The sequence below is a fragment of the Mus caroli genome, chromosome 7, assembly GCF_900094665.2.
Source record: "Mus caroli chromosome 7, CAROLI_EIJ_v1.1, whole genome shotgun sequence".
NCBI lineage: Eukaryota > Metazoa > Chordata > Mammalia > Rodentia > Muridae > Mus > Mus caroli.
In genome coordinates, this window is record NC_034576.1 from 69,491,877 (window position 1) to 69,517,176 (window position 25,300).

General features: G+C 42.6%; 1 protein-coding gene across 2 annotated transcripts in view; it reads left to right on the forward strand.

The window, feature by feature from the left end:
• The window catches only part of Cers3 (ceramide synthase 3), a 94,167-nt gene that overhangs the window by 26,564 nt on the left and 42,303 nt on the right, over positions 1-25,300 (forward strand). For both annotated transcript variants that reach the window (XM_021169033.2, XM_029479087.1), the window contains 4 exons: positions 6,002-6,175; positions 15,843-15,957; positions 21,764-21,882; positions 24,074-24,131. In XM_021169033.2, coding sequence (XP_021024692.1) covers positions 6,002-6,175; positions 15,843-15,957; positions 21,764-21,882; positions 24,074-24,131 — 466 coding nt within the window. The remainder of the gene's footprint in view (positions 1-6,001; positions 6,176-15,842; positions 15,958-21,763; positions 21,883-24,073; positions 24,132-25,300) is intronic.

The following is a 25,300-nucleotide window of genomic DNA, read 5'->3' on the forward strand; positions in this document are numbered from 1 at the left end:
CCTGGGCTGGGAATGAGAGTTCTGGACAGAAAGAAGAAATGAGTGGGTCCTTGGGGCCATTTGTGTACCCATCAAGGACATCTTTAGGTGATACTACATTTTTGTCATATATATTATGTTATTTTGGTTTTTAAAATCTCTAACTCTATACTGAAATTCCTTGAGGCTTTAATCGAGTAAAATAAATTGAGTTGCTTGTATAGTGTGGTGTGTGTGTGTGTGTAGTGTGTGTGCATGTGTGAATGTATGGTGTGTATCTATGTGTGTATAATGTGTGCGTGTGTGTAGTGTATTGTGTGTAAGTGTGTATATAATGTATGAGCATTGTTTGTATGGTGTATATGTGGTATGTGTTTAGTATGTATGTGTTTGTGTGTATGTATGTGAGTGTGTGCATATGGGGTGTGTGTGTCTGTAGTGTGTATATGAATGTGTATGTGTGTATGTAGTGTATGTGTCTGTGAGTGTATATCTGTGTGTGTGTCCACACATTCTCATTAATAGTCACAGTGAATTTCTTTTAGGGTTAGGTGTTTGTGTCAGAGGCAGGTCTTGCTTGTTTACCTGAAGCAGTCATGACTTTAATGCTTTGAGAGAATCCACAGTGGCTCAGTGGATTCTCAGGACAGTTCACAGGGAGCAAAGAGCTGCTAATGATTTCCTTTGTGCTTTATTTTAAAGGCATAACCAGTTCCTTGGGGCTGGGTGTGCAGAGTTAGTTCCAAAGAAAACACAAATCAGTAATGTAGACAGACATGTTTACCTGACCCTAAACCCAAATCATGAGGATTGTTTTGCAGTTAGTAAAACTGAAGTTGCTTGTAGATAATTAACTTAAACATCATTCCGGCTGTATTATCACTCCTGTTGTTCAAAATACATTCTAGCTTCAGTGAGCAGCTCACAGTTCCTGAGGGTCTGCCATGTTGGAGGTTCTACATGGACTGTAGGCATGTCCTTGCTGGTTCTCTTCCAAGAGACCCATCCAGCTAGAACCTCCCTTGATGGCTGTCCAGGCAAAGAGGAACTTAGAGTGACCAAGTAGCAAAGCCATGTGCCTGCTTCCAGGAGAATCCCAGACAGACATGGATGGTGAAACGTGGTCCCGTGGGCTTCTTCATTTGTCTTTGTATATTGAGACAAGTTCTGTTGTGTTGCACAGTCTGACCTTGAACTCATGAGTTCAAGCCATAGTTTTGCCTCAGAGTCTGACAATCTGAGAGTAGACGGGACCTGCTTTAACAGGTTCTTTCTTTCTTTCTTTCTTTCTTTCTTTCTTTCTTTCTTTCTTTCTTTCTTTCTTTCTTTCTTTCTTTCTTCTCAAACTGCCACAATGCCTAGAGCTAAGCTGAGCAAGTATAAGATCATAGCATGGGAGTCAGTGAGGTTCTCAGAACCACTGCATTAAATTTACTAAAAAGTTAATGGACCACAGTCAGGAGCCCTAAGTGACAGAATCACTATTGTGAATTTTTTAAGGTCTCCTTCTCCTTCTCTCGCCTCCCATTTCTTGGTGTCTTTAAAAAACAAAACAAACAAGCAAACAAACAAAAAACATTATTGGCGGTTATTGGCCTTTCCTGAAGGAAGGCTGGTGAACCAGCTTTAGATGACATGGGAACCAAGAGGCAGGCCATAGAACTGAGAAATAACAACTGTGTGTTCTGTGCTGCAGCCACCAGTGGAGGATACTGTCTGCTACTTCAGGATAGCACTGGCTGCTGCTGCCCTGGATGGAGGACACCCGCATATAGAATATGATAGTGGGGTGGATTTCAGTGACCTGGTCTCAGACCAGGACTTCTGAGATGCTAATAGACAGAGGTGTCCCCACCAGCTCCTGTTCTAAGAATATTACTGCCATGGTGGGTGTGATCTTTCATGTTTTCTCTGGGGGCTGAGTACTGGTACCCTGCCCAGTGCTCTAGGGTCAGAGAGAGGTGATGTTGTTACTCTGAAAGCTGCCCGAATTGTGTTAACAGATAATGCAGGCTGTACCCTATGGACTTTCCAAGGAGCCAGGTGAATGGGAATTGTGTCTGGCTAAAAGCCAGAAGATTCCTATGTCTTTTAATATCTCTCTCCCTTAGCCCTCTCCTTCTCCCTCTTTCTCTCTGTCTCTCTCCCTCAGTCACTTGATACACAAATGTATGCACATACACACCACACATATCTTGAGAGAAAACCAAAGAAGGTGGGAAGGTTGGCTGAAAAGAAACTGGATTGTTAAGGCCCATGTCTGCCTGTGGAGATCTGGCAGACAGTTTTGTACCTGAGGGGCTGTCATCTGATTGAAACACTTCTTCAGAACAGTTTGCTTTTATTTGTTGTTTTGTGGCAGGCTCCAACTATACAGTTTAAATTGATCTTGAATTTGAAATCTTTTTCTTTGAGATAGCTTACTCTTTTGTTCTTAACATATAATTCACATATTACATTATTGGTTTTTTTGTTTGTTTGTTTTTTGTTTTTTGGGTTTTTTGTTTTGTTTTGTTTTTTTGAGACAGGGTTTTTCTGTATAGCCCTGGCTGTCCTGGAACTCACTCTGTAGACCAGGCTGGCCTCGAACTCAGAAATCCTCCTGCCTCTGCCTCCCAAGTGCTGGGATTAAAGGCGTGTGCCACCACGCCTGGCTTACATTATTCTTTTAAGTACACATTTAAACCCTTTTTAGTATATTCTCTGTTGTTTAGTAACACGGATCTTTAATACTTCATTAGTCCCAGAGAAATGCCATGCTCCTCCCTTAGAAGTCACCTCCCATCCTCTCAAGCCAGTAATGCCCCCTCCACATCCACAGCCCCAAGGTATATCAGTGGCAGTTTGAATATGTTTGGCCCTCATAGTCTCTTGTGTTTTTATGCTTGGCCCATAGGGAGTGGCACCATTAAGAGGTATGGCCTTGTTGGAGTAGGTGTGGTCTTGTTAGAGGATGTGTGTTGCTGTGGAGGTGGGCTTTGAGGTCTCTCTCATATATACTCAAGCTATGCCCAGTGTGGTCCACAATCTCTTTCTGCTGCCTGTGGATCAAGATGTAGAACTCTCAGCTCCTTCTCTAGCACCATGCCTGCCTACATGCTGCCATGCTTCCTGCCAAGATGGTAATGGACTGATCCACTGAATTTTAATCCAGCCCCAATTAAATGTTTTCCTTTATAAGAATTACTGTGGTCGTCTGTGTCTTCACAGCAATGGAAACCCTAACTAAGACAGTCTCTAACATACTCTCTGTCTCCATGGAACTGTTTATTCTGAATGTATCATAGCCATGAGCTCAGATAGGCCATGCAGTTTGTGTCTGGCTTTTTACTTAAGATAAGGTTTTAGGAGTCATCCACTTTGTGAGAGAATCCTTTGGATTTTCTTGCTATCTAGGAGTGATCAGCAGATAATGTAAACTCTCAAGGGCAGTGCCTGGAGCTCTGACTTCTCTGGGGCCTGTCAGTGTTTGTTAGGCTTTGTTGTCACACTTGGTGATGGGAAGTGACAGTTTGAGCTCATGTCTCTTTCATGGTTAATACTGTAGAGCATCTCCTCTTGTGCTTACTTTACTGACCATGTGTGTGTGTCTCAGGTGAAATGCTTATTCAGATACTTTCTAAAGATGAGCTATTTGCCTTGCTATTAGTTGTAAGGATTCTATGCATATTTGAAACATTTCCCTTATGAGACACACTTTCAGACTTTCCTCTGTCCTTTGGGTCCCACTGAGGCACAGAGTCTTTCCCTCTAATCTCTTTTAATCCACCTCTGCTCTTGTTGTTTTTGCTTTGCCTGTCATCTCAGAAGGCCTGGTCTGAGACAAGGTCACCAAGGTTCACTCCATTATCCTATTTATGGGAGTCATATAACTTTGGCTCTGTTGTATAACATTTAGATCTGTGCTTCGTTTTGAGTTCTTCTTGACTTTTGTATGAACAAAGGGCTCTGAGACCCCCGCATCTCCCGTCGTGGATGTTTGATAGCCTTGCCCAGGGAAAGGGCACATAGTATGGAGTAAGCTTTATTTCTAAGTGTGAGCTACATTTTCTGGAGTCTGCTGTTTTCTTCTGCTTCCTCTCTGTCTTCTATTAACTTGTTTGTTTTGTTGGCTGTCTTTACTTGGTGTGACCGGGCATTAAACTGACTATTGTTCCCAGCAAATCTGAAGCTCTGCTGGCATCTAATGCTAAGGATTCACTCCTGCAGAACTTTTAAGCTGCTTGAAAAGCTGTATTTTTTTTCCAAGGCAGAAAAATCCATGTTTCTCTGAGTTGTGTTTTAGGAGTGAGCAACTTATTTTATGTAGTAATTATTAAACAATACTAGTGGGGGAGGGTGACCCCTAACTCATTGCATTGCTATCAGCTCCTAGCCCTGGTGTTTTAATTAATGTCAGAGGCAATAATGCCACAAATCTGCAGAGGCAAACTCCTCAAAAGATACATTTGTCCTTACATTCATACCTAGTTCTGATTTGAATGATGAGCCCAGGGTTGGTAAAAAGCTTTACCTTGCATTGATTTCTAAAATCTGTAAGAATTGTAGATTGACCCAAATATTTACCCTTGTTCTAAGCTATACCTAGGTGTGAAAAGCTGCATAGATATTTCTGGGATGGTAGGGGAGGTATGCTAAGGTCAAACTCAGGCCAGAGCCTTGTATGTGAGAGTATCCTACCACTGAGCTACACCCTCAATCCCCACCCATTTCTCTGTGCTCAAAGACACTTCTGGGCTGGTTGTTGAGACAACAAAGGGAAGCAACAGGATCCAAGTCACTTGTCAGTGCTGCTTGCTGCTGATCCGCTGCCATTCCTGCTTTTCCATCTTCCATGGGTCACATCCACTCGCCGCTGGCCATCTTTACTGGACACATCTAGGCTGGGCCCAGTGTCCAGCCTGCCTCACAGCATCTTGTATTTTTATTCTTCATTTTATTTTTCTGTTTTAGTTAGGATTCTTTACTTCCTTTTATTGAAAATAGATTTTCCCCCACATACTATATTCTGCTTATGGTTTCTACTCCCTCTACTCTTCCCAGTTCCTTCCCATCTCCCCTCCTATCTTGAGCCACCCTGTTTCTGTCTCTCATTAGAGAAAAACGAACTTCTAAGGATAATAACATGATGATGATGATGGTGATGATGATGATACAAAACTAACACATTAGAACTGGACAATTTTATGGTACCTAAAAAATATGTATCAAAATTACTCATTTTAAACAGGCTTGCCTCACCTACAAGTCTATTTGGTCCTCACAATGGGAGCCTTAGTTATTAACTTCTGTGGCCCCCACATCTAGCACAGTACTTCACAGATAAGAGAGTCTGCATAAATATAATTATTAATGGGTGCCATGCCCAATGGCGAAGGTTTGTATTCCTAGCAACTACGAAGCCGAAGCAGGAGGATCACAGCTTGGAAGTCTGCCTGGCTACAAAATGGGTACAAGGCTAGTCTATGCAATTTAGTGACGACTGGCTTCAGAATGAAAAGGGGGACAGGCACGAATCTCACTGTAGAGTCCTGGCCTGAGTGAAGGTCTAAGTTCAATCCCCACTACCACAGAACAATACAAATAAAAAGATGACGGATGGGACATCATGTAAACTCCTCGTCCTTCCTCTCCCAGGAAATGTCTTAGACTGCTTGGAAGTTTTATCTACACATTGAAACTTTCAGGAGCTTGATCTTTGATACTTGGAAGCTGTGAGCCCATTACATTATTTTTATATCATGAGTTATATGAGGAAAACAAATATCTGAAATAGCCACATGTATGTGTCCCAAACCATGAAGAGGAGCGTGTTAAGCTCGGGTTTCTCATCCCAGAGCCTCAGCACCTGGGGGCGCTGGGTGCAGTTTCCTTGTTAAATGCAGAGGAAGAAGTGAGAGCTCGTCTCTCACCTTGATTTTCAGATCCTGCTTTAGGTGTTTTCAAGGACAGCATTCCACAAAATCCCAATTCCAAGTGCTGAATATACGAATCTAACATATTCTTTTCTTCATTGTTCTAGAATGTTTCAGACGTTTAGAAAATGGTTCTGGTCGGAGAGATACTGGCTTCCTCCGACAATAAAGTGGTCAGACCTGGAAGATCATGATGGGCTTGTCTTCGTGAAAGCTTCCCACTTGTACATCACAATTCCATATGCCCTTCTCTTAATGGTCGTCAGATACTTCTTTGAAAAGTAAGTAGTACTTACGTGTTTCCCTTCCCATCCCTGCTATTGCTGACTCTATAATGGTAAAGTCCCAGACTTTGTCCTTAGGGAGTCCCTTGTTCAGAGTACACAGGAAACATTATTTGCAGGAAGAATTAGAGGTGTGAGTATCATTGTATGCTTTACTCTTTTTTTAAATAGATTTATTTATTATATGTAAGTACACTGTAGCTGTCTTCAGACACCCCAGAAGAGGGCATCAGATCTCATTATGAATGGTTGTGAGCCACCATGTGGTTGCTGGGATTTGAACTCAGGACCTTCAGAAGAGCAGTCAGTGCTCTTAACCGCTGAGCCATCTCTCCAGCCACCCCCCCCCCTTTTTTTGCGTACTTTACTCTTACAGTAAAAATCAAACAAGGCCGAGACAGGCTGAGTGTGGGGAGACAGCTATGATGAGCGCATGATGTGGGCTTGCGTGGGAATATCACAGTGAATTGCATTGATTTGTTCAATTATCACTGCTAATAGCAAATTGTGACAGTGCTAGAAAAAAAACTATTTCTTGAAGACGAACTGTCATTCTAGAATGTCTGGAAACCATCAGAAATGTCTCATTAAGGAGCAAACCAACCTCCTCTGGGTAGCGTAGCTTATTTTTAAGTTGTGTAGTTAGTTGTCCCGTCCTCCCAAGCAGAAGGAAATCAGGAAACAATGTTAGTTTGCTTTCTCAGAAAGTAATAAACCTTTTTCTTGATTTAATTTGTGTAGATATTTCTATATACTGTATGTCTATTCAACCCTGCAATAAAACTGTATTCGTGTTCTGACAACAGGAAGCAAATGCAAACGCTCATGTGTAGTTTCTGTAGTGGCCTCGGCTCGGCTGTGAGCACATTAGTTCATTTGAAGCGGAAAAAGTGTGTTTGAATGGCAAGAGCTGGAGAGACTTAAGACAGGCCTAATAAAGATCAAGTAGTCCAAGATCAAATGCACAAACCACCTGTTTATAACCATCTGCAAGAGGCCTCACCTGGAGTGTCTGGTTGACCAGTTCTGTTTCATGGACTCACCAAAAACCAGCAGCTTCTCTTGGGTCAAAAATGGACTGTTGCTCTCATGAAGAAGAGACCCCTGGTCTGCCCCTGAACTGTGGCTCAGTGCACTTGAAAAGTCCTTCTCTCTAAAAAACATTTTTTTTTTATTATGTGTACCTACTTAGGACGCCTTTTCCCTTCCCTTACAAGTATTTACTTTTATTTATGTGTACATCTTTATGATACATGTATCTTGGTGTCTGTAGAAGCTAGAAGGTGGCATTGGACCCCATGGAGCTGGAATTATAGGAACGTGTGACCTGCACTAAGTAGATGCTGGGGACTGAATTCAGATTCTATGGCAGAGCCCCAGCACCCTTAACCATGGAGCATCTCTCTAGCTCCTGCCCTTCCCGTTTAATAATTAACAATGGGCAACTATTGCTTCCAGTATCTGCTCAGCCAGTGAGACAGGGTATCCTTTTGGTTGCCAGAGCATCACATACCAAGTCTCTATGTCTATGTCTCGCCTGGCTAACAACAGTGAGGGACAAATCCCTTCTTTAATTCTTAGGGCCGCCCTTGCTTTCTCAAGAGATTACATGTAGTCATTATCTTCTAACTCCTTATCAAGTTAATTCTCAACAACGCATCCTGGGTTCTTTCTATTCTCTCTTTTATTTATTTTTATGTGTATGGGAGTTTTGCCTACAGGTATGTCTGTGTGTCACATGTGTGCAGTGCCTGAAAAAGTCAGAAGTCGGTGTTTGATCCCCTGGTAATGAAGTTACAGATGGTTGAGGGTCACCATGTAGGTGCTGGGACTTGAACATAGGTCCTCTGTAAGAGCAGTCAGTGCTCTTACCCATTGAGCCATCTCTCCAGCTCAGTTCTTTCAAGTCTGCGATGCTACAGAAACATATTTCTTTCAGTCAGATAGGAAAAATTGGCAGAGAGATCATACTTCATAAATTAAGATAAAAGTTTACATTTCCTTGGGATTCTACATTATTTGTTATAAATTAAACCACTTTTACCCTAAATAACATATTTTCTATTTCTTACAAAAGTATTTGTAAGTACAGTTTTGATGGTACAAAAACCATGAGTAATCTGCAGGTGGGAAGGCAGGAGGTTAATCCTCAGTGCTCAGTGGTCCTCATACACACGTGCCATGACATCAGGCTCAACACTGTTGACTTGAGTGAGGGGCTGTTTGTTGGTTGGTTTGTTTGTTTGATTTTTTCTGGTTATGTGGACATTTTTTTGAATCTCACAGTACAATGCTTCTGATAGTGGAAGAGAGTAAGCAAATATCTCCTGGGAATCAAGAAAAAGCTTAGAAAGTTTCCTGTATGGAAGGAAGGAGCATCCAGAGACTGCCCCACCCGGGGATGCTCACAGTCATCTACTGGATGGAACATAGGGCCCCCAATGAAGGAGCTAGAGAAAGTACCCAAGGAGCTAAAGGGGTCTGCAACCCTGTAGGAGGAGCAACAATATGAACTAACCAGTACCCCCAGACCTTGTGTCTCTAGTTGCATATCTAGCAGAGGATGACTTAGTAGGCCATCAATGGGAGGAGAGACCCTTGGTCTTGCAAAGATTATCCACCCCAGTACAGGGGAATGCCAGGGTCAGGAAGTGGGAATGGGTGGGTTGGGGAGCAGGGCAGGGGGAGGGTTTAGGGGACTTTCGGGATAGCATTTGAAATGTAAATGAAGAAAATATCTAATAAAAAAAGAGAAATTTTCCTGTAAATGTGAATTGCCTTCACAGATTTTATACATTTGATACTGTCAAACTGTTTATGTATTTATTCATTTTATTTAGATTAAGACAAATAGTTTTTTGCTGGTTTACCGTCTATAAATTCTTTAATGTCTTTGAAATATGGTTTTCAAAGAGGCCTACTCAAAGTTCAACACATGAGAACTGGACAGTCCCTGTAGAACAGAGCTTAGCCCCTGAAGAGTTTAACCCAAGACATGGAGTATAGGATAGTTCCACAGAGGATAGAGGGTATCCCCCGAGGCCCAAGGTGAAAGGTGCAAAGCCACATCACTTCTTTCATGCCTTTGTATGCAGAGAAGGTCCCAGCTTCTCCCCTTCCTCACCATCTCATAGAGTCCTGAGAAACCAATTTTCAGTAGTTTTCAGAAGTTGAGAAATGATTATCTACTGTTAACTCACAGGAATGGATAGAAATGGCCTCATACAAACTGTAAATTAGAGCAGAATGTTTGATGATGGCAGCCTGTCTTCATTCATGTGACTTTGGAATTCTCATGCTGTGTGTGCCTGCATTGTTGCTTGCATAATTGATATAACACCGAGACCTAATTCCCCTCCTTTTTTGAACACAGTCAGCAGCAGAATTTTTCTCCGCTTTGCTCTCCGTTCATCCAGTGCAAGCTACTTCCTTTTTATATGTCTCTGGGTGGCATGGGCTTTCTCCAGTAGAACTTAGTCTGTCTAGAAGTTGGAATACTTCTTTCTTTTTAATCACATTACCTTATGAAACTTTTACTTAACTTCTGTATTTAAAAAATGAAATAAGGGGCTGATCATCTGATCATTCATAACCAAGTGTTTTCGTTAGGGTTTTACTGTTGTGGACAGACACCATGACCAAGGCAAGCCTTATAAAAACAACATTTAATTGGGGCTGGCTTACAGGTTCAGAGGTTCAGTCCATTATCATCAAAGTGTGAGCATGGCAGTATCCAGGCAGGCATGGCGCAGGCAGAGCTGAAAGTTCTGCTTCTGCGTCTTCATCCAAAGACTTGCTAGTGGAAGACTGACTTTCAGGTAACTAGGGTGAGAGTCTTAAGCCCACACCCACAGTGAAACACCTACTCCNACCAGGTCACACCTATTCCAACAAGGCCATACCTCCAAATGGTGCCACTCCCTGGTCCAAGAATATACAAAACATCACACCAAGCTTCTAGATTGTAATTAAACAGAAACTTTTTGAAGTACCAGAATGGACAAAATCTGGCAGAGGTTACAGTCTTTGTCAGAACTGGAGAAAGGATTTTATTTATTTATTTATTTATTTATTCCTCCTCCTGTTGGGGTTGGTTCTTTTTATTTGTTTGGGAGTGCTCTTGAGACTGTGTTTCATGTAGCACAGGCTGGCCACAATGTTTATTTCGCTGAGGGTGATCTTAAAGTAATGAGCCTTCTACTTCTGTCTCCCAAGGGCTGATATTAGAGGCAGACTAGGTGAATGCCCTACTAACTGAGATACATTGAACTGTGTGTGTGTATGTGTGTGTGTGTGTTTGTGTGTGCACATTTGTTCATGTGTGGATGCACATGTGTGTGCAGATATGTGCACTCACCTGTATAGGCCTGAGGCTGATGTCAGTCTAAATTGATTTCTATTTTATTAATTAAAGCAGAGACTCTCAGTTGAGCCCAGAGCTTGACTGTATGTCTCTCGCTTGTTCTGGGGATGGCCTGTGAGCATGCCTGGGATATTTCTGGATAGTTAATTGGTGTTAGAGGGCCCACTGTGGTCAGCAACTGACCTGTAAGCTTTAAAAAAAACAAGCAAACACTCTCCTCCTCTGCGTTGATTTTGCTCCTGTTGTGTCTTGGCCTCTGAGCACTGGAGTCACAGGCAAGCAGGCCGCCAGGCTCACTTTGCATTTACCTGGTTTCTGGGGGTCCAGACTTTGGTCCTCACCGTTGACATGGCACAAGCTTTATCCAATGAGTCATCTCCTCAGGCCCTCATTTGAATATTTTGTTTTCATTTGTGACCCTTTGAGGTTGGGTCTCTCTGTTGTCCAGCTGGGCATTGAACATACAGCTCTAGTGATCCACACCTTCAGCCTTCCCGGTAGCTGAGACTGCAGCTTGGACCACATACCTAGTGTACTACACTTGTAGTTTTAAAACTCAGCTTAATTGAAGTTTTAATTTCATGTAGTGCATTAAAAGATTGATTCAAATAGTCACACCACTATCTCCAGGATTATGATATGGATGCCTATCAATGTGGATAGGTCCGTTTATCCTTTTCTATTTATTATCCTTGTTAATCCATTTGCTTTCTATCATTTTAACTTTATATTTTTTAGAATTATCTATAACCCGAATTACAGACTGTAGCACTGTATGTATGTGTTTCATTTAACAAGTATTTGAGATTTTTTCACATATAATGCATATAAATATTAATATTTTCTTCTTAAGACTGACTACTCTTCGCATATATTTGTACACCATACAAGTGTATTTGAACTATTTGATGGACGCCTGTGTTATTTACATTGTAAGTCCATTGTGAGTAACACTGTACATCTGAGTGTGGGAACATGGCTGGACGTGTGCTTTCGTTTCTTTTGGGAAAGATCTAAAATGTTTGCTTTTAAAGGACACTGTGTGCCTATACTTCAGGCTGTCAAGAGGAGGGAACAGACTTCCTGTCAGCACATGCTCTGACATCATACTCAGTGAAAGAAGATGATATGAATAATTATATATCATCTATATGAAAAATTATATATCCTATTTAATTTATAAATATCTAGAAAAGGTTAAGATGTAAAGATGGAAAATAAAATAATAATTGCTTGGGCTACTTTGAAGAGAAATTGAAAGCCACTGAGTTATATATTTATAAAGTTACATATTTTAAAATAATCTATTTTATATGTCAAAAAGTCTATAATTATTTTTAAAGACAAAAGTCAAATGGATAAGCCACAGACTGGGAGAAAGTGTGTGTATACTATCTGTCTTGAAGAATTAAAATTCAGAGTATAAGACAAACTATGTAACTCAATAGTAAATAAATAAGTAGATTTTTTTTAAAAAAAAACAAGCAAAGAGTTGAGTCAACGAAAATGCACAAATGAAAAGTAAGCACATGAAAAGCTAATCAATATGATCAATCATTAGGCTGATGCAAATTAAAAACCACAGAGGGAAAGGCTGAGAGGCAGGTCGGGGAGTTCAGTGGTTATGCTTTGGTATGGGGACCTGAGTTCAATCATAAAAATGTCACATATGATTGTATAATTACACATGCGCGTGTAAGCCCAGAGCTGGGGAGGCAAAGACTGGCAGATTCTTGGGCTGTGGGCCAGCTGATGTAGCTTAATCAGGGAACCCCAGATCAATAAAAGAACCTGTCCCCAAAATCAAGGTGAGTAGCTCTTGAGGAGCCACATCTGGGATGTTTCTCTGACCTCGACAGTCATGTGCATGCACACTCAGACACACTTGTGCACCCACATGAACATACACACAAGCACATGCACACACATTCCCCCCCCCCCCGACATTGAGGAGGTTACAAAAATGTCATAAGTAAGGACCTCTGAAATTCTTTTTTTGTGTAAAAAGACTAGCAGGAATATTCAGAGTCAACATTTTTACAATTAGACAAAGATTCATAATGACACAGGGCGTGTTGTCTAAGAAAAACAGTAGAATCCTGGGAAGAGCGTTGAGGTTTGCTTAATTTGGGCTGCCCTTAGCTATCTCTGTAATAACCCCGAATGGCCAAGAGCTCAAGCACACTGCTCTAATCCCAGCACTTTGGAGGCAGAGGTAGGAGGATCTCTGAAAGTTTAAGGCCAGTCTGCTTTACACAGTCAATCCCAGACCAGTCAGGGATGCACAATGAGACTAAAAACCAAAACCAAAGCCCCAAACAAACAATTTAAAAGCAAAACCCAAGAACTCACGTGTACAATATACCCTTGCAGCCTGGCAGACACTACAAGGAGAAAGCTGAAGTCTTGCAAAGCATTATTAATGGAGACTTGTCATCACCTGACTGTCACAATGCTGTTGTCTGTATTCCGTCTTCCTCACAGCATGCCCAACAGTTTTTAAAAGGGTATATTCCTGGAAGAGTTAAAGGTGGTTGGCTGATTGAGGAAATAATAATAACTGGTACAAAAATTCGACTAAGCCAAAGACTCTAAATGAAAAGTGGAGAGCTGAGGTGTCAGGTGGGGTGGAGCCATGCATAGCTCTGACGTGTTCTTGGAAATCTTGAAGGGTGATCTGATGTTTAACAGTTTGTGCAGGTCCAGGCAAGACTCCAGAAGTCCCTAAGCTCTCACCTCTCCATGGCTCTGATGCACTCTGTAAACAGAAAGCGAGGTCGAATTCTTCTGCCTGGCTGCCCAGGGTGCTGGATCCCAGCATATGAGCAGAGCCCCCAGCAGACTAGGAGGCCTCTTGGCTCCCAGCGATGAAGGAAGTCTCTGTCCAGTCATCAGCTGCGTAGCAACCTGATGGGCTAGAGACGCCAGTACCCACACATGACAGAGTACAGAATATGCATTTCAGGTTTTCAGAGTGACTTAACTCACAGATGGGCAAACGAGACCAAACAACTGAGGAGGAAGGCGATCTGAGGTCTAGCATCACCACCAACATGCAACAAGACCTAAGCAGACATGTTAGAACTGGGAGATTGTGGTACATACCCAGAAGACAGTGTCTCCGGGAAAGCAAGGATGCTGGAGTCACTGGACACTTAAAGCATTTTCAGAGAATCAGAAACAGTATGCCTAGGAACTAAATGAAAGCAGGAAAGCGATGACTCAGCAAATCACAGCAGCAATAAAATCATGGGAATCATAAATCAAGATAGAGGGCCAAAGGGAAATTGTAAAATTAAGGACGGTATGACTGAAGTGAAAAAATAAGACTGTAAAGGCTTTTGATAAATGATACTACTTACGGGTATTAAAAATCCACCAATTTAGTGTGACTACATTTTCACTTGGAAAACTTTTTTATACTCTTTGTTTAGTTGCATAAAATAATAGCAATAAATCTGTGTTGATTAGAACATAATATATAAAGACATAATATATAAAGACATATATTTCTATGATAATATAAAGGGAGAATGAATGATGTTTTCTTTATCCCATTGAAAGTAATTTGTTATTATTTTGAACCTGGACGTTATAAATTAAGATGTATTATAATTCCAGAAGAACCTCTGAGAATAAGTAGGCAGAAGGCTAGAAAGAAATAGGTTTAAGCTTTATAAACCATCAAACTGAGCAAGCACCTCTCAGACACTCCATCCAACGGCAGCAAGTCTGCTCTTCTCATGTATAGAGGGCACTCCCCATGCCATGCCATGTGCCAGACCAAAACACAAGTCTCCATGAATGGGAGGGGATGGCAACTGTGCACAGGAAGGGAGGGTAGAAACCAGGAAATTAGCAGGTAAATGAAAATGACATCAACACATTTCTAAATAACCAGGAATCTCTCAGTAACCCAGAAACGTCTGTAATGGAATGAAAAGGAGCAAGTGCACTGCACTAGAACCTTCTAGAATGTGCAAGGAGCAGGACCGGGAGAGTTTTTACTCCTCTAGGTAAAAATGAAGAAAGCTCAGGTTAAGAGTACATTTCTACCTTAAGAAACTGGAAAAATAAGGTGAGAGTCAGCTTAAAGCAGCAGTTAGGAATACTGACAATTCTGACAGGAAATGGGGAGAAGCGACAACACAGTCAGTGTGATCTCTGCTGCCAGCAAAGCCAAGCACCTGGGGATTTGGGGTAACTCGAAACCTGGCATGTTATTGACAGGAGTGAAGAATGGTGCAGCTACTTTGGAAAGCAAATTTTCAGTTTCTTATAAAGCGATGAACACTTAATTTAACCCTTGGTTTTCTTAAAGTGAAATTCTAAATATAATATTTCATCCTAACTCCCAAATCTTGCACATAAATGTACATGGACTCACAATGAAATAAATTCACAATTGTGTAGTGTAGCATGTTTACATGATCATAAATGATTGCTTGTGTGTAGGTCTTAGATTGTGGTGTTATTATTTTGTTTGTCTGTCTTCTGAGATACTGAAGCTACACTGGAACTCACTGTGTATCCTAGGCTGGCCTCAAATACACTGTAGTCTTTCTCTATCACCCTCCCAAGTGTTAGGTTCTAATCATTAGCCACTATGCCCAGCTGTCTCCTTGGAACGTTTGGTGGGCACAGACTGGCTGTATGTAGCTCCATTGGCAATGTATATTAGTCAGATTTCTATTGCTACAACAAAATATCCCAAAGCAATTTATTTATTTATTTATTTATTTATTTATTTATTTATTTATTTATTGGTTTTCCAAGACAGGGTTTCTTTGTGTAACTCTGGCTGTCCTGGAACTCACTCTGTAGACCAGGCTGGCCTTGAACTCAGAAATACGCCTGCCTCTGCTTCCCAAGTGCTGGGATTAAAGGCATGCGCCACCACTGCCCGGCCAATAAGCAAACATAGCTTCCAGTCCAAGGTTGAGTGGCCTTAGTACTTGGGCTCTCGTAAGCTGTCACAGCATAGAAGAAGCATGTGGCAGAACAGAACGGAAATGAAGAGAAGACTCTGAGGTCCTATGGTCCCTCCCCCTTAGAAGACAGTCTTCCAATAACTTCAGGACTTCCCACTAGGCCCACCTCTTGATGGTTTACCACAGCTCCTAACAGCACAGACCCTGTGTACTAAGCTTTTCAATGTGGCTTATTGGGCACACTCAGCATCCTAACTAGAACAATACAAGCAAATGTCCAAGCTTTCCCCAGACATCTAAAGGTACAGCTTGCGTTTTTGGTATGGGCATTGACTTCTTACTTCTTAAACCTTCTTCTCATATTTTGTAGGTTTGTTGCTACACCTCTAGCAAATGCACTTGGCATTAAACAGACACAGCACAAAATTAAACCAAATGCCATCTTAGAGAATTTTTTCAAGCATTCCACAAGCAAACCATCACATGTAAGTAACAATTCAATTCTTTGCTTGTAGACTTAAGGGCCCCCTTTCCTAATGGTTTAGACATCTTGACCTACTTTGTCTATACAACAAAGAACCTCCACTTGACCATCAAAGGGTTTCATTCGTTGACTACATTGTTTTGCTCTGTTGACAGACGCTGTAGCATCTCAAATGTGATAAAGTATAGATATGCATTAGAAAGTCACTGGCATTAGTAGTTAAAGCATTGCTTGAAGCTGTAGTATCATGCATTCATTAACAATCAATTCCATAACAACTTAGGCTTATGCCTGAGGCAGAAGGATTACTACGAGTTTGCCCCTGGCTTGGGCTATGTAGTGACTCCAGGGAAAGCCTGAGATACATAGCAAGAACCTGCCTTAAAAAGGCAAATAAATAAATAAATGAATAAATAATATCACAAATTCATTTTAATGGGAGTTTTAAACATTTGAATGGAGAAGGGGACACCTGATAATTTGATGATTGTGTTCCTATAGAAATTCATCATGAAATCCCCAGGAAGCCATTTATTCACACTTGCCCTTGTTTTATCCAAGGCCTCAACATACACGGAAACATGCAGAAGCCCTGATTTCTCCCCCCAAAATAGAATTTTCAAGAGCATCACAATTCTTTCACAATACAAAGTATCCTTTGGTGGTGCAGTACACTGAAGGTTTATATATCACAAGATATTTTATTTCGTAGTTTTAAGGCCATGTCTGGGCACCTCTGTTTTATTATTTTGCGTAGTTAAAATGGCAGGCAAAATAACCCTTCTTCCAAAGTGGCTGTCGTCTAGACTGAATAAAGAAAGCTACCACCTGCCTGTTTTAAAAACCAAGACTACGTGCTACCAACCTTTTAGGGGAAAGGTTTTGAACCATTTAAACTGCATTTGTTGAATTGGGCAGGGCTTATTATCTGGGGGTGTCATTGCTCCAGTGGGGTCCTTGCACAGGAAGGTATACTGAGGTTTGGCACAACATAAGACTTAAAGAGTGTAGTGTGGCTCATGGCTGAAGAGCTGTCTATAGCTCTTTCTGCTCCTAGCTTCTGCACATGACCGACCTATCAAACAAAAACCCTGACACTACCTGTGTTTTGTTTCCAGGGTCTTTATGTGACCATGGCCACCCACCCAAATAAATACTTTGGTTTCCACTCGTGATGTGTAAAAAATTGGGACTCTTGTGAGGAGTCCTTCTATTCCTATTTCTGTTTGGGGATAACTAATGTCCATAATATTGTATATAGAATGTGTAGCTCCTAGCAGCTGTACTTGCTGAAACCAAGAGCTCCAAGTCATTGGAAAGGGTTGTGTGTATGTGAGTGTGTATGTGTGTGTGTGTGCGTGCACACGCATGTGCTTGCACACGGACGTGTGTGTACATGCGTGCTATGGTATGCATGTGAAGATCAGAGGACAACTTTTCGGAGTCAGTTCTCTCCTTCCCCTCCTGGGCTGCAGAGGTTAAATTCAGGCCATCAAACTTACCTAATAAGCACATTTACCCACCAAGTCATCTCAACACCTCTGAAGTCTAAGATATTTGAAGTAATTGAGAAAGCTTGCTTCCTATGGAAAGAAAATGTCCATGTGACAATCAAAACAAAACTGGGAAAGAACTAGACTAGGTGATGTTCATGACTGGGCTGAGGAAACAAAGCCCAGAGAGGTAAAGCCAGTTGCCGTGCAATTAATACACAGCTGGAGGGGGGGGGGGGACAGGAGCTCATTGCATAGGGGCCACACCCCTGCAGGGCTCCTACAGCTCCACCCCGAGAACGTCATCATCTATCCACAGCATGGGAAAACCGATTTAAAAAACAAACACCCACAAAGTTGGAGTTGTGCTGGTTTCAACTCCACAAACAGTGAGGTCCAACCTGACATAGGTATAACTCAGACATGTCCATCAAGTGAGAGAAAAGACATCTAGCTCACCCGAAGTATTGGCGAGCTTTATCTACCAAACCAAGGAGGTGATGGGAAAGACTCCTGATGCCTACTGCTCCTGCCTCACAAAAGGGTGCTCATTTGGGTAGCAGATCCAGATAGCAAGAAAAACGCTTATTCTGAAAGGTGCTAGAATGTAGGAAGATAGACTATAACTCAGAAAGGCAAAGTTGCGGCTCGAGTAGTGATTCAGATATAGAAACTAATATCGTGAGGCCTTCACGGGCCTTGGTCAGCACCATACTAAAACATTTTCTCCATTTATAGCTTAAGTTTAAAGCAAGTTACTGAGTAGATAAGAAATGTTTTGTATTAAATTAAAACCTGAGTATAACCACTACAATCATATGCTAATCCTAGAATGTATGTAGAATAGTTATACCTGTGGGTAACACCTACATTCATTCAGACAACTGGGCTCCTAAGCCCAAGGCTGTTTCTCCAGCTGTAGTTTGCACCAATAAAGCAGCAACATTTCAGAGTGGTCAGGGTGTCTAGCTGTGATATGACAATGTCATCTATAAATATGTATGGCCACACGCATAGCTTTCTTGATTCATATGCAGCCCAGAGCCCAACAGAACAGAATAGGTTGGGTTACGTGCAGTGCACACAGTATCAACCCTGGGCTCCTCGATTTGCCCTTCTTAGAGCATCCTTGGCACACAAAAGATAATGCTAATGACTAATATTTGAGGTCTATACCATCAATTTTGTGTCTGTCGAAAACAGAGTTCTACAGACTATTTTAAAAGATGCTTTTTCAATCGCTTGCTTCTTAATTGTCCTTGTTCCCATTCCCATAGCAACTTGGACTCTTCCTGCACGCTTTAGGTGCCCAGCAAACACTTGCTTTGTGTGCTAAGAGAATGGGTCTTGATGGTTTTGTGTCAAAAAATACATTTATGATGCCAGTATTGTTCAGAGTTCAGCTAGGTGCCTCTGTAGCCCAAAACAAGAAAGGAAACACCATGTTTGCTATCTTCTAGATGATACACATCAGGTGCTTGTAGAAATGATACAATAGTAACAAAACTGGATTGGTCTAAGATCTGGGAAAATTCCAGAAAGAAGGCAAGGCCTTGAATGTTTTGCTCACTGCTGAATCTCTAACACCTGGTCTGCTAGTAAGGAGAGGCTCTTTGCATGTTTTTGAGTAAGTGGGTGAATAACATATTTAAAAAGGTAAAGTGGGCTCCAAGGTGTTTTCACTGTAAGGACCCAGACACCAGGTACTCAAAATAACCCTGTGACAGAAGAAGATGCACCAAGCAATGGGATTTGAATTGCATGTTGTTTCAGGGAATCAATAGGCTGTCAGGTTATTTTAGAAGTAAGGATGTATGTAGGTTTCTACCTTAGTACATGATTTTCAGCCCACAGTCATTTTTCTGTTGTGAATATAAGAGTCACCAGCATTGACAGCATTGGGTTCTGTGTCTAGCACATGCTCATCCCGTGGTCCTAAGCCACTCCTGTGAGGTGGGTAGCAGGTGCTTTTACATCCTGCCATTCTCCTCAGGGCAGAGTGCAGTGCTCAAGGGTCCCGGAATAGGGGCAGCAGGGTTGGGCCTTTGGTTTTCAGCTTCCTATCCTTCTCACCATCTTTGTGGCCTGGATCCCTGCTGCATCCTTTTCCTCCATCCAGGGAGAATGTATGTGGTGCCTTCTGGGTTGGAGTATCATCCTGCTGTCTTGTTTGACCTAGGGTATGAGGCTTTTGCTGTGAAAACCAGAAGCCTAGCACAGAAGGACAGCATGGGAATGTGGACATGATCTCTACCTCTAGTCTCTGTCCTCACTGTCACCTTTACAAGAGTAAGGTCTTAAAATGCAAGCAGGCTGTATGTTACCCACCATGTACATTCCAGACAAGATTCTTCCAGGAGTGACCCAAACTTGTTTGTTCTCTGTAGTTGTATCTTCCTGTGGGGCTGCTTTCTGATCCTTAAGCCTTCCCTACCCACCCCACTGTCACCTCTAGGGAACCACACATGGGAGCCCTTCCCATCTTCCCCTGCACTTTTCAGGGCTCAGCTACAGTGTGACTTCCAAGAGCTCAGCAAGGTCAGTCTTGCCCCGTCTTTCCATAGCTCACCAAGCTGCCTTGTCATAAGTCCTTGCTGCATTTTAGGGCAGTCACATAGACTGACCAATCTAGATCTTCAGGTTGTTGGACAGTGCTGGAAGAAACAAAGCCAACAACCAGGGGTGGTTCCAGAATCCCTGACCTGTAGGGTGTTGGTTGGGCTGCTTTGTGGGGAAACAGTGAATTTGATGAATTTGATGTGTTCTGTTCTGTTGTCTCTTGTCTTCTCAACAGGTTAGTGAAGAGCCAGCCACTCAGTAAAGATATAGAACCATGGTCACTCTTCTGTCTGTACTCAGCGTGTGGCTTCTGGTGACTGTGCTGTAGTCCTGGTTCCTGGACGACTGTGATCCATACCAGATGATATAGCAGAAACTATCTGACTGGCCACAACCTGCTAGATGACCAATAGCCAACTTTGTCAAATTTAGCCCCCTGAGTGCTCATTTGCAGTTTGCCTAAATTTACTGTAAAGCTCTGGTTAATAATTTTAAAAGTGGTTTCACATCAAAGTCCCAGGACTATATTTTTTTCTCTCTGGAAATGTTAGGGCTTGGTCTCAGCTGGTGGCCTTTGGGGATGGGACCCACTGTGTCATAGCTGAAGCCCGTGTCTTGAACAGGAAGCTGAGAGTTAGCTTTAGGCAATTTGGGTTTTGCTTTGTTTTTATAACAGAATTAAGAGGGCATTTTCTTATATTAGAAAATGAAAGACCAAGAGATCAATGCCATTTTTAAAAAAGCTGGTGAAGAACATGTTCCTTGTGAAAGAGGAGAGCGTTAGTGACCATAGGTCTAATGTACAGAACACTCCTGTGACAAACCCCACTGCAAAACTGGTCTGGTCCTCTTGTATTTTGGTGGGTCTTTCCTGGCTCTAGTGGACTGTGGAGTGCATAATCTTTGGGCAGTAATCCATCATCTCTGTTGTTTGCTATTTTAAATCATAGCCCGCAAAGCTCCTGTTTCCCAGCAGAGAAAGCATCATCATTGTTATACTTCATAATCACGACCTTAATGGTGGGAAATAGTTTAGGTTATTTTTAAATAGACAAAATGTATCAATTTGATTGTGAAAGTGTCTAATCAGCACCTGCTGTGGGTTCCCTTGGATTATCATCTGTGACTACCAGAAAGACTGAATGAAGTAACAGAAAGCCTCCTAGCCCACGTCTTATCAACATGTGACTATTTTCACGTCTTGCACACACCCTAGCAACTCTCAGGCAAACTTACGTGTCTGTAGGAAATGTGAGGAAATCATGTTTGATTGACACTGTAAGCTCTACTACTCACACACATACAGCTGAAACCTGTGGGTTGCTAATATGTAGACAGTCCTTTCTTCTCAGCAATCCATCCACAAGCTGGGATTCTCACATTCTCTGTTTTCTGTTTGTTTGGCTTTGGCTTGGGGTCTGTGTGTGTGAATGTGATTTCACTAACAATAAAAAATGAATTCCCTGATTCATGGTCTTCTACCTGTTTATCGCACCACCCCCTGACTGTGTGACATTTGATCCTGTTCTTTACCTTAGTTTTACAGATACATGGAGTGTGTGTGTGTGCGCACGAGTTCATGTGTGTGTGTGTGTGTGTGTGGACCATGGTGTGCCTGTGAAGACACTCCTCCTTCCCCCATGTCTTGCCTTTACCCTACTGAGATGCCATGCTGGCTGCTGGCTGCTGGCTCTCTTCTGACTACTGTTTGCTTATTCATTTCTTTTTATTTCTTTTTTTTTTTTCTTTTTTCAGACTGATATTTATGGACTGGCAAAGAAGTGTAACTTGACAGAGCGCCAGGTTGAAAGATGGCTTAGGATTCGGCAGAAGCAAAACAAGCCTTGCAGGTTGCAGAAATTCCAGGAATCTTGGTAAGAAGGACAGAAAGCTCAGCTAGCTCTGTAGTTTTAGCCAACAGTGTGACCATGCAGAGCACCCCCTGACATTGCACTCTCCACTCAACAGTGTGACCATGCAGAGCACCCCCTGACATTGCACTCTCCACTCAACAGTGTGACCATGCAGAGCACCCCCTGACACTGGAGGGGAGGAAGGGTCCACATGCACTCTCCACTTTCCATAGGATATTTCCAGTTTGGCTTTCTCCCTGTACCCCAACAAAAGCACATTTGGTTTATTTGAACGGTTTCATTAACTACCTCGGCAAAGACAACAAGCTAAAGCACAAAGCACAATCTCACAGCAGCTCAGCAACAGACTTAGTGCAAAATGCAGTTAGCGACTCCTGAGAGACCCCAAGGTTTGAACTCAGTTGTTAAACAGCATAAGGAAAGCATTTATAATTCAGAAGGGCTTTTTTTCCCCTGAGGATAAAGATGTTATTCTTATCTGTCTGTCCTTGCTTCCTCTTGTCTTCTAGTAGATACAAGGCTCTCAGGTGGACGCCGTGCCTATGCAGACATTCTGTACCTAGCCTGAACCCAGACAAACCGTAACCATGTCTTATCCTTTCTAGTGCTGAGGTTAGGAAGTGCCACAACTTTGCTGTCTTTGTGGTTATGGGGGTGACAGGTGTGAGAAAGCATCCTAGGCACATCCCTCAGACTGTCATCTCTGTCCTCTTCTTCATTGTAAGGAGCCACCGTGGGCAACAAGCTCTGCCTGCGGGTGCATGGGGGCACTGGGGCTTAGGCAACATACCAGTGGCCATACCTCTGCAGACAAGGGACTCCTCTCCTTAAGCTGTCATCTGCAAAGAATTCTTATGCTAGAGCTGGGCCTTGTGAGCCCCTCCCCCACCCAAGCTGGAATGTGGACCAGCTTGCTTTTGCACAGGCCTTCTGCGGGGCTGCGAGTTAATGAGTAACTGTGGCTGTGCCATAGCAGGAAGACTGGATCTCCAGCGTTCCCCATTGCCCTCTGGCCCTTACCGTGTTTCAGCCCCCTCTCCCATCATGGTCACTGAGCCTTGAGGCAGGGGTGGGTATAGATGCCCCATTGAGGACTGAGAACACCCTGTAATCACTTGCTGTATTAACTGCTGGCTGCTGCACAGAGAAAGTTTTCCTCTCACTCTTGAGAGCAGCACTGAACTATAGCTTTAACCATAAATATTTGGAAGGCATCTCATATCATGTTCATAGAGCAAACCAACAGAAGTAGATTTCTCCCCAGGGCCTATGCCTCTCTCTTATAGGCTCTTGATTAGATTTATAGGACCAGGAGTGAATTCGCCTCCCATGAATCAGGGGCAGCAAATTGAGAATTCTTTCTCCGTTTTCTTCTCTCTCTCTCTCTCTCTCTCTCTCTCTCTCTCTCTCTCTCTCTGTGTGTGTGTTCATTTGGCTTGTGGCCCATTTCTTGACTGGGTGTTTTGTTTTGTTTATTTTCATAGTTCTTAAGTCTTTTGCCTAGTAGCCCTGTATCTGGTGTGCCCTTGCTACTAAGCTGTCTCACCCCTATGCTAACTGCAGGGTTTTTGCTGTGCAGAAACCCTTTAATTTCAAGGCATCTCCCTATTGATTCTTGTTTTCACTAATGACTTGAGCTAGACAGTCCACTCAAGAAAGCCCTTGCCTATGTTAATGTCTTGAACTTTTTTACATACATTTTCTTTCACTCAAAGTCTTCTTGGGTCTCACATTAATATCTTTGATACCTTTGAATTGATTTTTGTACAGGGTAAGAAACATAAATCATACTGAGCCCCAAATGTGGATACCCTGCTTCCCTAGTGCCATTTATTATGGGGCTATATTTTTTCCAGTGTATTTTTTTTTGACATCTTTGTTGGCTGTATCTGTAACAGTATCATATTCCATTGGTCTCTGTCTGTTTCTTGGGCAAGTACCATAGCGCGCTTGCTTTTGGGGCTCTGGGGTAGGATTTGAGACCAGGTATTATGATATGTCCGGCATTGCTCTTTCCACTGTTTGGGTTTTTGTGTTCCTGTGTGGATTTTAGGATAAGATGAGCTTATACTCATTTGACTCTAGGATACTGTTCTTCAAAGCCTGTTGTACCGAGTTCCCTTTCCCCCCACACGACAATCACAGCCCCCAGACCCTCCCGAGGACTGAGGCTTTTCCTTTCTTTTGGCAGCTGGCGATTTACATTTTACTTGCTGATAACCATGGCTGGAGCTGTATTTCTGTATGACGTAAGTTGTCATTTTCACATCCTTGGAATTCATCTTGAATTTTAAATATTTTTGCCTATGAATTCTATCAATGTAAAGCTCTTACCTCAAAAGGATAGGAGACAGTATACGCTGACCATGACCCAGGAGCACAGATAGAGGTCACCTCGAATTCCATGTTCCCATGTGGGGATACTTCCCTGATGTTTTATAACAGAACAAAGCACATCACAAATGGAGATACTTTAAAACTACATCAGTGGGAAAGCCAGACAGGCAGGTCACAGCAAGGCAGGGGATTCTCAACCACAAGCCGAGGTGCCAGAAGACAACATCTTAACCTTGGTTGGCAGAAGCTAAGGGGTCTGTTTGTATATTCCGAAGGATTTACCTAACCATGAAGATGCTGGGTCACATACAAAGGTGGCTAACAAGTGGCCATGAGGAGGGGCTCACGACTCCCCAAGATAAATGGAAATTAGGATCTAACCTTTCCACCTAGTCAGCCAGTCAGTCAGTCAGTCAGTCAGTCAGTCAGTCAGCCAGTCAGCCAGCCATACAGATCATTGCCTGTTCCCCCTCAACTTCTTTCACAGTTCTTTCAGGACGTAATACTCCATAAGTTAACCGGGTTAAGAACTCTTGTCTTGACAGTGAACACACTCTGGGTCAGTGTGACAGTGAACACACTCTGGGTCAGTGTGACAGTGAATACACACGTGGGTCAGTGTGACAGTGAACACACACGTGGGTCAGTGTGACAGTGAACACACTCTGGGTCAGTGTGACAGTGAACACACTCTGGGTCAGTGTGACAGTGAACACACTCTGGATCAGTGTGACAGTGAACACACTCTGGGTCAGTGTGACAGTGAACACACATGTGGGTCAGTGTGACAGTGAACACACACTCTGGGTCAGTGTGACAGTGAACATACACATGTGGGTCACTGTGACAGTGAATATACACATGGGTCAGTGTGACAGTGAACACACATGTGGGTCAGTGTGACAGTGAACACACACATGGGTCAGTGTGACAGTGAACACACTCTGGGTCAGTGTGACAGTGAACATACATGCGGGTCAGTGTGACAGTGAACACACATGTGGGTCAGTGTGACAGTGAACACACATGTGGGTCAGTGTGACAGTGAACACACTCTGGGTCAGTGTGACAGTGAACACAC